General features: G+C 43.3%; 1 protein-coding gene across 1 annotated transcript in view; it reads left to right on the top strand.

Annotated features, from left to right (window-relative positions):
• GALNT9 (polypeptide N-acetylgalactosaminyltransferase 9) overlaps positions 1–13,947 on the top strand; it is a 229,669-nt gene that overhangs the window by 190,497 nt on the left and 25,225 nt on the right. The window contains exon 7 of the mRNA XM_069964032.1: positions 13,659–13,844. Coding sequence (XP_069820133.1) covers positions 13,659–13,844 — 186 coding nt within the window. The remainder of the gene's footprint in view (positions 1–13,658; positions 13,845–13,947) is intronic.

Below are 13,947 nucleotides of genomic sequence, written 5' to 3'. Positions count from 1 at the left end.
CTTGTTATGTATTTCATTTACCTAGTGAAGGGAACGTCACCCAGTTGACACTTGCAGCTTAGGGCAAGGCTGGTAAGTAGGCAGGGAAAGTCTTGGGGGGGGGCTAGAGTTAGGGCTCACACTGTCCTATTGTCCCTGTATTCCATTAAAGTCCCATTTTCCCTTACACTCAGACTGCTTTTTTCCTCACTTCATCATTTATTTTCCACGAAGGTCTGAAATATCAATTTTTTTATTGACTCAAAAAAAAAAAAGAAGAGCTTAAAACGGCAACCTTGTCTTGCATCAAAATGGAGTCATTTTATGTTCTATCACTGCTGATTGCACAGACCAGCTCAAGTAAACCAATAACCACTTAGTAACAAGGACCATCAGCAATGGCCTCAGATCATAAATGAGTGCAGAATCCCCCATCGCACTTTGTATACTGTATATAATGGTGCACGTGGGGCCCTTCATCTTTAATTTCATTTGCTTTTGCTATTTAGTTTTTTGAGACTCAATGGCAGGTTTAACGTTTCACCAATCAGAAATTCTTTCCAGACATTGGTAACACAATTAGTAATGGCACAAAAACTATATCTTATACATTTCGAGGGCTGTATGATCATCAATGAGTTGAGTTTGCCATGAACCGCAGCTCATCATGTTATCACTCCCGGGCATTTGTGCTTGTACATGGAACTGCACATATTAAATTCACCCCAAAGGGGTTTTCCACTGATGTATCTTACAAATCATTTACGGTAGGCCAGGCTTTAGTGTTCCCCCTGATAGATTTCCACATCTTCCCCCGATTTTATTGTTTAATGACTTCCAATTTCTAAGTTATATTTAGCTCCAGTATTAGTTGGATCTCAAAAATGTTGGTTTAAAAAAAAAAAAAAAACTAAAAAAATACATGTTTTTTTAGATTGTCATCTGTTATATCTCTGTGAATACACGTATGACACGAAGCAGAGAGATGTACATATCAACGGGGAAATATAGCTTCTAATGTCGTAGAGCAATTTTTTTTTTTTAATTTCTAAACATCAAAATGAGTCAATAATTCTAATTTAGTTTGCACAAATTAACATGATGTTCTTGAGTACTTATGAGATGTGAACCATCGATGCATGAGACACAGGCTACATTCAATATCTCATTGAAATAACCTTCATGAGTTATTCTAAATTGCATTCATGTATTTCCACTTAATTCCAGAGAGAGAATGGAGAGCGGCACAGGTTTTGACAGCAATAAGCTGACACATTGTGCTAGGGATTACACCTCGAAATGCTATAAATGTCAAAGGACTGTCTGACCATGTATTAGCGAGACAGTGGCAAGCTTATACACATATTTGGAGAGAAAAAAATCCTGCAAATCCGACCTCAGCCTGACCCTATTAAGAATTCTGCATCATAAAATCTGTCATCAATAACTTTCCTAGTCATCCACGAATAGCATAGGAATCGACTGGGCATTTCACCTTTCAGCCAATTCAGATATTACGCCCTGACAATTAGAATTAGCTCTGTTATAGAGCTATGCAAAATAAAAAGGAGCTAAAAAAAAGGGCACAGAGAGCTTCTGGGTGACAACCTTTCAGAATGATACGGCTGTACTAAAGTAGTGTCCAATGGCATTAGTAAATGTGTGCCGCTTGCAGCTTTCTGATCAAGCAGTACTTAGCATTAACATAACTCAGAACATAAAATTAACAATGAGATATTGAAAAAGACACAAAATCCTTTAAAGTGTACCTATCATTCTGCTGGCATTGCAGAATACGTAGTCGAAACTCCGGCAGGTACGCTATCCTCTTCTAAAATGAGCCGCAGTCGACAGAAGCATTGTAGACTACATTGTGTGTTATTACAATGCAGTCTATGGCACTTCCTGCAGTTCCATCGACCACTTGCTTTAGAATAGTGTTTCTCAACCTTTTCAAGCCAAGTACCCCCATGCGACAAGAAGCTCCAGCCGAGTACCCCCAAGGATACGATTCATTATAATCTTTGCCCTAGGGAAGATACACCCATACATTTTGCAGCAAAATCCACTGCAATACTCTGTACTGTTGTGGCCCATAGTTTTGCATTTTTGCAGCAGATTTTCATTCCATTACGAGAATGTAGCCACTGCCTATTTAACGTATTAGCTGCCTGGCCTTACAGATCATACTTACCTGACAATGCTCCCACCTGCTTCTCAGTCTCGCAGGTCACAGATCAGTGGCTGCAGCAGGCAGTCAATAAGTTGGGAGCTAGGGAAGCAGGCAGAAGCTTGGACAAGTAATAATATGCCCCTTTCAGCTAGATATGTCCCTGCAGCCACATATGCCCCTTTTGGCTAGGTATGCCTCTTGCAGCCAGGTATGTCCCATGGAGCCAGATTTGCTGCAAGCCAGATGTGTCTCATTGAGCTGGATATGTCTCCCTGCAGCCAAATAACACCTCCAACGTAGCCAGATACCCCACCCCCCCAACGTAGCAAGATACCTTCCCCATGTAGCCAGATACCTCCTCATTTAGCCAGATACCTCCCCCATGTAGCCAGATACCTCCCCCATTTAGTCAGATACCTCCCCCATGTTAAAAAGATACCTTCCCCATGTAGCCAGCTACCTCCCCCCATGTAGCCAGATACCTCCCCCATGTAACCAGATACCTCCCCCCATGTAGTCAGATACCTCGCTATGTAGCCAGATGTTTTGATGGTTGATTTGATGTTGCTATTGATTAATGCTGAACAGAGAGGTCTGTGATGGGGTCACCCTTTGGAAATTTCTTTTTACCTTGGGGCACCCCTACTAAATAACTTTCTACGGAAAAAAAAAAACATCATTTAGTGACTCACAAGTGACGTCTTTTTTCATCTCAGGGGTCACGTGAGGAGAATGAGGAGAGGGTGGGGAAAGAAGAGGAGAATGGGGGGGGAAGGAAAAGGATGGAGAGAAGAGGGTAAGGGGGGAGAGAGGAGAAGGGGGGAGAGAAGAGGAGAGGGGGGAGAGAAGAGGAGAGGGGGAAGAGAAGAGGAGAAGGAGGAGAGAAGAGGAGAAGGAGGAGAGAAGAGGAGAAGGGGGAGAGTAGAGTGGTCACTTGTGAGGAGAAGGAGGAAAGGGTGGGGAAAGAAGAGGAGAAGGGGGGAGAAAGGAAAAGGAGGGAGAGAAGAGCAGAAGGGGGGAGAAAGGAAAAGGAGGGAGAGAAGAGGAGAAGGGGGAGAGTAGAGGGGGGGAGAGAAGGGGAGAGAGGAGAAGGAGGGAGAGAAGGGGGGAGAGTAGAAGGAGGAGAAGGGGGGAGAAGAGGAGAAGGGGGGAGAGAGGAGAAGGTGGAAAGAGGAGAAGGGGGAGAGAAGAGGAGAATGGGTAAAGAAGAGGAGAAGGGGAAAGAGGAGAAGGGGAAAGAGGAGAAGGGGGAAGAGAAAAGAAAGAGAAGGGGGAAGAGAAGAGAAGAGAAAGAGGAGAAGGGGGAGAGAGGAGGAGAAGGAGGGGAGAGAGGAGGAGAAGGGGGGAGAGAGGAGGAGAAGGGGGGAGAGAGGAGGAGAAGGGGGAGAGAGGAGGAGAAGCGGTAAAGAAGAGGAGAAGGGGAAAGAGGAGAAGGGGGAAGAGAAAGGAGAAGGGGGGAGAGAGGAGGAGAAGGGGGGAGAGAGGAGGAGAAGGGGAGAGAGAGAAGGAGAAGGGGAGAGAGGAGGAGAAGGGGGAGAGAAGAGGAGAAGGGGGTTGAGAGGAGAAGGGGGGAGAGGAGAAGGAGGAGAAGTGGGAGAGAAGAGGAGAAGGGGGGAGAGAAGAAGAGAAGGAGGAGAAGGGGGGGGAGAGAGGAGGAGAAGGGGGGGGGGAGGAGGTGAAGGAGGGAGTGGGGGAGGGAGAAGAGAGGGTTTGTTGGAGGCGCAATCGCCCCATAGCACCCGCGGGTGGGTGATACTGCTGAGAGGGAGGAGAGTAGTGAGAGATGTTCCATTTAGCCGGCGACCACACGATGCGCCGGCAGTGACATTCCCCGGACCCCATTCAGCTCGTGATAGGATCCCGACTTCCCTTCCCTCCCGGATCACACTCTGCGTATAGCGGCAGCCCGCCCTCCCCCTGGCTCATTATCGATCGGCTCCCGGGATGGAGGGCGCCGGACGTGCTATGCGGCCCTCGGTGATTGCGCCCCTGACACAGAGGGCTCTGCCGCTATACGCAGAGTGTGATCCGGGAGGGAAGGGAAGTCGGGATCCTATCACGAGCTGAGTGGGGTCCGGGGAATATCACTGCCGGCGCATCGCGTGGTCGCCGGTTAAATGGAACAGCTTTCACTACTCTCCTTCTTCTCAGCAGCATCACCAGTGTACAGAGCTGCTGCAGCTGGGAGGGAGATTGGAGCCGCTGCGGGCATCGGTGCCGGGACACTGCTGGGTGATAGCAGTGTCCCGGCACTGAAAACTAAATTTTATTTTTTTCCCCCTTACCCGCGTACCCCTCAACCTGCGCCGCGTACCCCCTGGGGTACGCGTACCGCAGGTTGAGAAACCCTGCTTTAGAAGATTTTCCAAATGTAAAATAATGCACTTGGGGAGGAGAAATCCTCTATCCGAGTATCATATCGGCAGTTCTCTGTTGGCAAAGACTTCAGAAGAGAAGGATTTAGGGGTAGTGATCTTTGACAGCCTTAAAATGAGTCACCTGTGCAACCAGGTTGTAGGAAAAGCAAATGATATGCTGGGCTGTATATATAAAGGTATGCTGAGCTGTATATATACAATGGTATGCTGGGCTGTATAGCTAGAGGTATAACCAGTAGGAAGAGGGAGATTGTGATGCCGCTGTATAGACATCATCTCTAGTGACATCACATCACATACTGTGTCCAGTTCTGCAGACCTCACCTACAAAATATATTGATAAAATAGAACGGGTGCAAAGACGGCTACAAAAATGGTGGAGGGTGTGAGGCATAAACCATATCAGGAAAGACTTAAGGATTTGAATCTGTATAGTCTGGAGGAAAGAAAGGAAAGGAGGGACATGATCGAAACCTTTAAGTATGTTAAAGGACTAAATAAGGTTCAGGAAGTGTTTTTAATAAAAATAAAACTGAACTGTAGAACAAGGGTAGACACTCAGAGGTTAATTCGGGGAAAGATCAGAAGCAACATGAGAAAATAATAATATAATAATAATAGTAGTAGATGCTTGGAATTAATGTTGAGCAGATGTGGTTGGTAAATCTACAATAACAGAATGTAACCTGCCTGGTATATACATATATCTATCCTAAAAGAATAAGAAGGGAAATACTAAAAGAGCAGACTAGTTAAAGCAAGGGGTGAGGGGCTTTTTCTGCTGACAATCTTCTACAGTATGTTTCTCTGTTTCTAAGAGGATAGCAAGAAGAGTTGAGTTTTGACAATGTATCCTTCCACCCTAAGGGTCCTATTCCACCGGACGAGCAGGACCCGATCAACGACATAAACGAGCGCCGATTTTACTGGGCCTATTCCACGGCCCCGATGATCGTGAAACAAACCCTTGTTTCATACATTACCTGTCCAGGCTGCAGGTCTTCTTCTCCCGTTCCCACGCGGCAGCATCGGCTTTGGAGCGGGACTGTCTAAACTGACAGACCACTCAGCCAATCACTGGCCGCGGCGGTTCCGGCCAGTGATTGGCTTAGTGGTCTGTCAGTTCAGAAAGCCTCGCTCCGAAGCCAATGCTGCCGCGTGGGACCGAGAGAAGAAGACCTGCAGCCCGGACAGGTAATGTATGGTTCTGCTGAAATCGTCGGTCGCCGATGCGCACCGCTATTTTACCGTAGCGATGCGCTGGTGGCGAACAACGATTTTAGGTCTGAACCTAAATGAACGATCAGCCGATGACACGACTATCGGCTGATCGTACTCTCTATTCCACAGAGCGAAAATCGGGCCGAATGGGGCCGATTCGGGCGATTATCGCTCCTGTGGAATAGGCCCCAAACGGAACGGTACACTTTAAGTTGGGTTGGTTAGTAGTACTAAAGGTCCAGATATTTTAAAAACTTTGTCCCAAATTGATCAAATTGTGTGTAGCAGAAAGTGATGTAAACTGCAGACAGCAACAATGTTGTTGGCACTCTGGATTGTTTGGCAGTGCCTGTAGATGATCATGCATATAGAAAAAAGTGCCTGGCACTCGCCATTTCATGCTCAATCAGGTTTATTTCCATCAGCAAATGACATACAGACATCTCATTCCACAGACAGGGCACATTTTCTATGTAGCCCAAGGAACTCAGCTTAGGAGGGCTACGCAAAAACGTGTCCAGTCTGTATGTTGTTTGTTGATTTAAAGCGATTGTACCACCATGAATAGAAAAATGCCAGCACGGTGAAGCCAGTGCCGCGGTTCTTTATTTTGAACTGCGCACTCCCAGTTCCCGCGCATGGCACCGGTCTATTACCTATCACCAGCCTGGGCTGCCCCCAGTGCTTCAGCCTGGGCCGGTGCTCAGTAACAGACCAGCATTGTATGTGGTAACCGGGCCGCAGTTCAAAATAGGACAGCAGTACACGCCGGCACCGTTTTATTCATGTTAAACACCTAAAGCGAATGTACCTGATGGTACACCTGATGGTGCTTTAAATAAACCTAATTGAATGGTGAGTGCCGGCAACTTATTTCGTCCTTTACAGCAGAATGAGAACCACTCTATATTAGGGGTAGGGATGGTCCGAACCTGGCCGCTGTATCCACCCTCTCCACGGAGGTTTAAGACAGCGTGAATCATTGCCGAGAGTCCGGGTTCGTACGAACCCGAACCTCGGCAGGTTTGGACCATGCCTAATTAGGGGATATCCACTTTAGCCTTTAGGAGAGAATAAAAACATTGCCTTTTTCTACCTTACAGAGAATCATTCATTTTATTAAGTAATTTTTTTAGATAAATAATTTTAAGGGATTGTTTAATATGTTTTTGAATTTCCTGTGCACGTTACAGTTAACATTGCAGTCAAGGGGTTAATGTTACCTACTTGTCTAGGCTGAGTGTCTTAAGTGAAGCAAGCTCTTGCCAAGAATATTCATTGTAATAAGCTTGCTGCTAAACTGCCTCTTAATATCATGCACGGAAGGTGAGTGGCTCTTGTCATGAATATTTTTAGACAAATTAAATCAGAATTTCTTGCCAGCTCTTATTACAGCCTGCCTTCTCTGTCACAGCCCTAAGGGATTGTGTAGGTGTGTGAACGGATGCTAAAAACCCCCTTTGGCGCAGTGAAATTCACGAGCATCCGTGTTACCAAACAGCAGTTTTTTGGCATAAGTGACATATTTTGTGCAAGGTGTCAAGACAAAGTCTGTGGTGTCACTGTGTACAGTACTTGATCTCCTCTACAATGTACTCGTCGGGGCGACAGTGACAAAGAAACACTGAATTCCATTAAGAAATTATGAATATTCATATAGTATTTATTGTGAGGAGATTTTATTTTCCTTCCACTTCTTATCTGTGGCTGAATTTTCATATGAGCTGTTAATAATCTCAGGGAATGATGGGTACGTTGGAAATAAACAGAACCTGGAGCTAGAAACCGGCAGGCCGACTACTGCAACGGCGGTGTATATCAACAGCTGGTGAATTGTGGGAGTCCTGTATGTAATAATAACACCTTCTACTCAGTGTTCATTATTATTTATAGATACATGTATTAATATATCTATACCGTGTTTTACGGTGAATAAGACGACCTTAAAGTATAGAGTTTGGGATATAGACTACCCCTCTTCCAACGCACACCAAAATAAAAAACATCAGACAGCGAGATCTGAGAGGCAGAGAAGGAGGTACAGTAATAGCGGTAGGATAAAAGGGCGGCCAGACGGGTAAAAGAGGTGTGTTTTTCTGGGCACAGCGCCACTCTACCGCATCTCTTTTTTCCATATTTAGGACGCCTGCAGCTTGCTTCATACAGCTGCCACATATGGCAGGGACGTGGACGTTTTTTTAGCTCCCCCCACACACACACACCGAATGTGGTGACCGCAGATTCTTCAGTCCGGTTTTGGAGTTTTTCAGCACCCGGCGTATATGACAACAGCCGGCTCTGTCCTTTGACTTTTGAGAAGATTTTCCTGGGTTACAAAATAGTCTTATACACAGGAAAATACTATATATATATATATATATATATATATATATATATATATATATATATAGTGAAATAAGGACTGAACATATCACAATTTTTAAATATATAGAAATATATATATATAACATGTGTAATGAAGGAGGCGAAGTTTCCAAAACATCCGACCTGACATGATGAGCACACTGCCCTCTCTGCATTGGCCCCAGAGCCATAATGCATCATATAAATAGATAAGATACACAAAAATCTGGAATGCAGATGGGTTTGCACTATATCCCCATCTCGATAAAGTAAAGTATTGATAGATGTTATGTGTAAAACATTTATATAAAGCATTTTGAAAACTTGTGCCTTGTGCTCCATGTATGTTGTATGTTATGCTGGGTTCACACTCCAGTCCGTTTCATGCAAAAAAAAAAAAATTGATGGAAAAACAGATATATTGATGTACCTCCATTTTTATCCATGGATTTTGCATGGATTTCCATTATAAAAAAAAAAAAAAGATAAAAAAAAAAAAGATCAAAGCGCATCCTTTTTTTTTTTTTTTTTTTTTTTTGCCTTTTTATAATGGAAGTCAATGGGAGAACAGATCAAAACCAATGCACACAAATACATCTGTTTTTCATCCATTTTTTGCATAAAACAGGTGAAAAAAAAACTGACTGCAAAATGCAGTGTGAACCCAGCCCTAGTGAAACTATTTCTATGTGATTCTTCTGGTTTAGAAGAGGCAGTAAAAGAGCAAGAGATATCTTCACCAGACAGCTAAATTATTGATGAATGTAAGGGTGCCAGTATGCTTTAGGGTGGGACACTGAATGTAAAATATTAAAGGTTGTTGCAGAAGTCTAAGATAGATATGAGAAACAGATTGCTGAACTCAGGGAGAACAGCCAAATGACAACACTGCCGGCTGCTAATGAAAGCGCTCAATGCAGTGAAGTCCTAGGTGCATTGCCCCCTGGGAAACATGAGTATGCAAAAGAGGAGTCCGTGGAGCCTCATTGAAGAGTCTCAAAACACAGGACTAGCCAGATATCCCTCCAGGGAAGGACCCAGCCAAGTGGCAGCTCCTGTTAGGAAACTACCAAATCCACCATATTAAGTGGCCCTATAAGTCAGTGTAATGACAAGGGATAAATCAAGGCTAGGTAACCATCCACAGACAGCTGTTTTGGGGTGTTGCCCCTCATCAGTGTGGAGCAGGATTCTGGCTAGGTGGGAGCAATGCCTAGTAGAGCCATAAGAGAAACAGATTGCTGAACTCAGGGAGAACAGCCAAATGACAACACTGCCGGCTGCTAATGAAAGCGCTCAATGCAGTGAAGTCCTAGGTGCATTGCCCCCTGGGAAACATGAGTATGCAAAAGAGGAGTCCGTGGAGCCTCATTGAAGAGTCTCAAAACACAGGACTAGCCTATGGTCAGGGAGTTTACAGTATGACCAAATTGGATCATATTGGATCCAACAACCCTCGAATATCAAACATGAAATAAAGCAAGTGTACGACTTCAGCAAGAGATTCCATTAGGCATCGATGTGTGTGCAGTAAGGGGTTAAAAAAGTTGCAGCTCAAGTGAATGGTGCTGAATTGTAATACCACATACAACCTGGGAATAGGAGGGGTGCTATTGTGCAAGAAAGTAAGTGTGCTTTTTCTAATTCTGGATAGCCCCTTTAAATTAAAAAAAAAAAAAAATTAAATCATGCAATCTTCATAAAAGCGGAGGGAAGAACTTTTTACTAGCAATGGCCATTATAACTGTAGCTCTCAATGACAATGTAACTGTGTCTCTCATGTCATGCACAGCGGTAACAAATATGCCTGGGGTGTGCTGTGAGCCAGCTGAAGGTACACACACAAGAATGGAGAGGACCAGGTTTCATATATCAGCGGTATTCTCAAGGCAACGTTGCTTGGAAATTTCAGATGACAACTGTCTTATAGAATGATGTCTACAGGTTTCTTACCCATTATCAACAGCTGGCCGATGTCAGGCGATCACCACCATTATACAAACCTGATGTAATGTAATGTGTCTCTGTCATCTGTCTTGTATAGTATGTCAGGGGTACGCATCTCTTTAAAAACCTGTCAATAAGAGCTTTTAAACATTTTGATGTTTGTTTAAATCTTAACCCTTTAATGACAAAGAACATAAACTTACGCCTATTTGCCATTAAAAGAGTATAGAGAAGGTTCACATACATAGGTTCTGCATTGATCTCTATGAGCAATCAGGGGAAACAGATCACTGATCTCAGGGAGACCAGTCAAAGATAACACCGTCAGCTGCCGGCCAAAGTGCTCGAAGCAGTGAAATCCTAGGTGCATTGCTCCCTGGGATATATAAATATGCAAAAAAGCCTGTGGCCCCTCGAAACACAGGACTAGCCAGATATCCCTCCGAAAAGAGCCCAGCCAAAAGGTGGCTCCTGTAGGGAAACCACCAAAACCACCATATTAAGTGGCCTTATAAGTTAATGTAATAACAAGGGAAAAACCAAGGCCAGGTATCCATCCACAGACAGCTGTTTTGGGGTGTTGCCCCTCATCAGTGTGGAGCAGGATTCTGCCTAGATGGGAGCAATGCCTAGTAAAGCCATACGGGAAAAAGATCACAGTGTTGTCTTTGGTTGGTCTCCCTGAGGTCAGTGATCTGTTTCCTGTATGGCTTTACTAGGCATAAGAAAAAAAAAAAATAAAAAAATAATAATAATAATAATTAATAAACAAATTTAGTATCTTCACATGAAAAATCGCCCAAATTATTTGATGATAACATACCTGATCTCACACAGTAAACTAAAATAACCTTCCAAAGAGCAAAATTGCAGATTGCACATCACATCCGGAAAACAGTTGGGAAAAAAAGTGATCAAAAAGTCAAATATGTGCAAATGAGATACAGTACAGATTATGGAGCTAAAAATGACACCACACACAGCCCATAGACCAAAAGGGTCAGAATAGAGCCATTTTAAACATTTAAGGGTGTGATTACAAAGTACAATTGGTGTTATGCAAAAAAAGAAAATTTGAGTAGGGCACTCACTGTAATAGTTCACTTCTAGAGATGAGCGAACCTGGAGCATGCTCGAGTCCATCCGAACCCGAACTTTCGGCATTTGATTAGCGGTGGCTGCTGAACTTGGATAAAGCCCTAAGGCTATGTGGAAAACATGGATATAGTCATTGGCTGTATCCATGTTTTCCAGACAACCTTAGAGCTTTATCCAAGTTCAGCAGCCACCGCTAATCAAAGGCCGAAAGTTCGGGTTCGGATGGACTCAAACCCGAACCCGGTTCGCTCATCTCTATTCACTTCGTCTTTATTTGTCTTGTCGGACAGCTTTCCACTCCAACACCCTCCTGCTAATTATAATTAGCAGGAGGGTGTTGACGTGGAAAGCTGCCCGATGCGGCCTACTAAGGAAACTGAAATTTTAATGTTTGATACAAGACAAATAAAGACAAAGTGAACTATTACAGTGAGTGCCCTCCTCCAATTTTCTTTTTTACATATCCTTGGTTTTTGGATTTGCTTTTCTTAAGCGAGAGGTGCACCCTAGTTCACATTACCCAATTACATCCTATAAACCTTTAGCAGTGTTTTTTATTATATCGCTCTCTCGCCTGTAGTGCTGGTCGCGGTTTCAAAAAATTACACCTTATTTGGGTTTATAGATGAAAAAAATGATAAAGCCTTTTGAACACAAGGAGAAAAGTGTGAAAACAAAAACTTGCTCTGTCCTCCATTAGGTCATAAGGGCTCGATTGTATATATATAGATTTCTGTATAAATATCTCCACTACTAACAAAGTACTTGACTCCCTGGGTGCCTCTGTCCTATTCCGCTACTATAAGAAAACCATCATCCTTTGCTGGCAATTTCCCAGCAGATAAACTGCATGTTCTTTCTAATGTTGATGTTTTGATTTAACAAGTTTGTGTTAATCTCGGAGCTGCGGGAGAGCCCTGGAGTTGTCTGTCGTGCGTCGCAGGCCTCCAGCGGGGAGGAGGGAGGAGCGGCTGGAGGTGGAAACACTGAATGCTCTTTTGATGATAACTTCAGTTTGTGCTTTGTGCTCGGGGCATCACTACAAGAACCTCATGCAAATTCAGCCCCTGATGCACTTACTTTGCAAGTGTCTCTTCTATTTGCTCTTCTAAGTGATTGATGTCAGAAAGAACGTTATCTTTTTCCTACTCTCTATCCCTCTGCAGCCTCTAAGAGATATCCCTACAATAATCAGTATAATATGATGGCAAACATTCAGTGTGGCTGAAAACACACACTGCAGTTTTTTTGGAAAGCTGCCACTGCAGTTTTTGTACCAAAACCAGAAGTGGATCCAACAGAAAAGAGAAATACACGTCCTCCCTTTATATTTTCTTTCCCATTTGAATCGTGTTGGTGCAAAAACTGCAGCATGTGTTTCCAGCCTAAAGCGCACAACTAGATTACGAGCTAGATGATCCACATCTACTGATACTGGGGTGTATTTTAGAATACCAGCATTAGGGTTTTCATTAAAACAGCATGTTTCCGCTTCAATGTTGCTGTTGGAAATGAAAATCAGGCACATTGAAACAAAAAAAAGCATAAGTCATAAGTAAATATACACAAAAGAAGCTGGCGGGGGAGGAAGCAATCGGCATACACAGAGATCAGGTCTATGCAAAGGTATCACAGAAAACTAACTGTATGGCAAGCATTGACAGTTATGGCTAATTGTAATAATGGCGAGCATTGACAGAGGTCTCTTATCAGTTGGTGTCAGTACATGGTGCTAGAAGTACCTCTCACCCTTCTCGACGTCCTGGTTTAGGTGTCCAGTCTGTGTTGTTCCCTCCAGTCTTGTGTGCATCTCTCCTGATAGGGCAGTGTAGAGTGAATGGTTCCATTCTGGGTACACCGTTCTCGCACTGTCCCCTTGCAAATGGCTATTGCCTCCTCCTCTAGCAGATTAACTCTTTATATACAGCTATATCCACCTTCTTTAGCTGACCTTCCTAATACATGGGGAAATCTTATGACATGACTGGCAAATAACAATATTGTAGATAAAGTAAAGGTCAAACTCTTGGCGGGAGGTGAGGAAACGTTCTGCCCGATTTGTGTTCTGCTGATTCACTTCCTATTTAGACGAACTGGGGAAATAATTCACAAGGTTTGTAATTTGCTTTTGGCAAATGAATAAATAAATACAGGAATCCAATGCTCTATCATACTCTACGGACCAACATCCCAACAAAACTGCAAAACAGGCAACGTTGTCTTGGCCAGATCGGAGCAAAAATTTCTACTTTGCCATTCAGATGATATGTAGAATCTCTCAGATGGCAACTTTCAGAGAAGAAGAATCTCTCCAGATTTTGATCTATAGTTTTGAATGTAAAAATAAAACCTGTTTCCCTGTAATACAGAGGAAATTTATTAGATTTGTCAATGAGATGTATTGGAGAAAAATTGAAATTTTATTTATTGTCACTTTTTGTGTTTTTCTCATACGTGTAAGGTCCTCTTTGTCTTATTTTTTTATATCTGTTTTCCAGGTTTGGCAGTGTGGGGGAAGTATGGAAGTTTTGCCTTGCTCCAGAGTTGCCCATATTGAACGCACAAAGAAGCCTTACAATAATGATATTGATTACTATGCAAAGCGTAATGCCCTACGGGCTGCAGAAGTCTGGATGGATGAGTTCAAGTCACATGTGTATATGGCATGGAATATACCAATGACAGTAAGTTTTATTTCTCCGATGGATTATTATTCTGAATAATGAATATATTTTTTTTTAACCATCATTGAATTTTCTATCTTTTTTTTTATGATAAAACCTACTG

This window comes from Dendropsophus ebraccatus, chromosome 3 (genome assembly GCF_027789765.1).
Source record: "Dendropsophus ebraccatus isolate aDenEbr1 chromosome 3, aDenEbr1.pat, whole genome shotgun sequence".
Lineage (NCBI taxonomy): Eukaryota > Metazoa > Chordata > Amphibia > Anura > Hylidae > Dendropsophus > Dendropsophus ebraccatus.
Note: the sequence above shows the minus strand (reverse complement) of the source record. Positions and strands in the feature narration are given on the sequence as shown.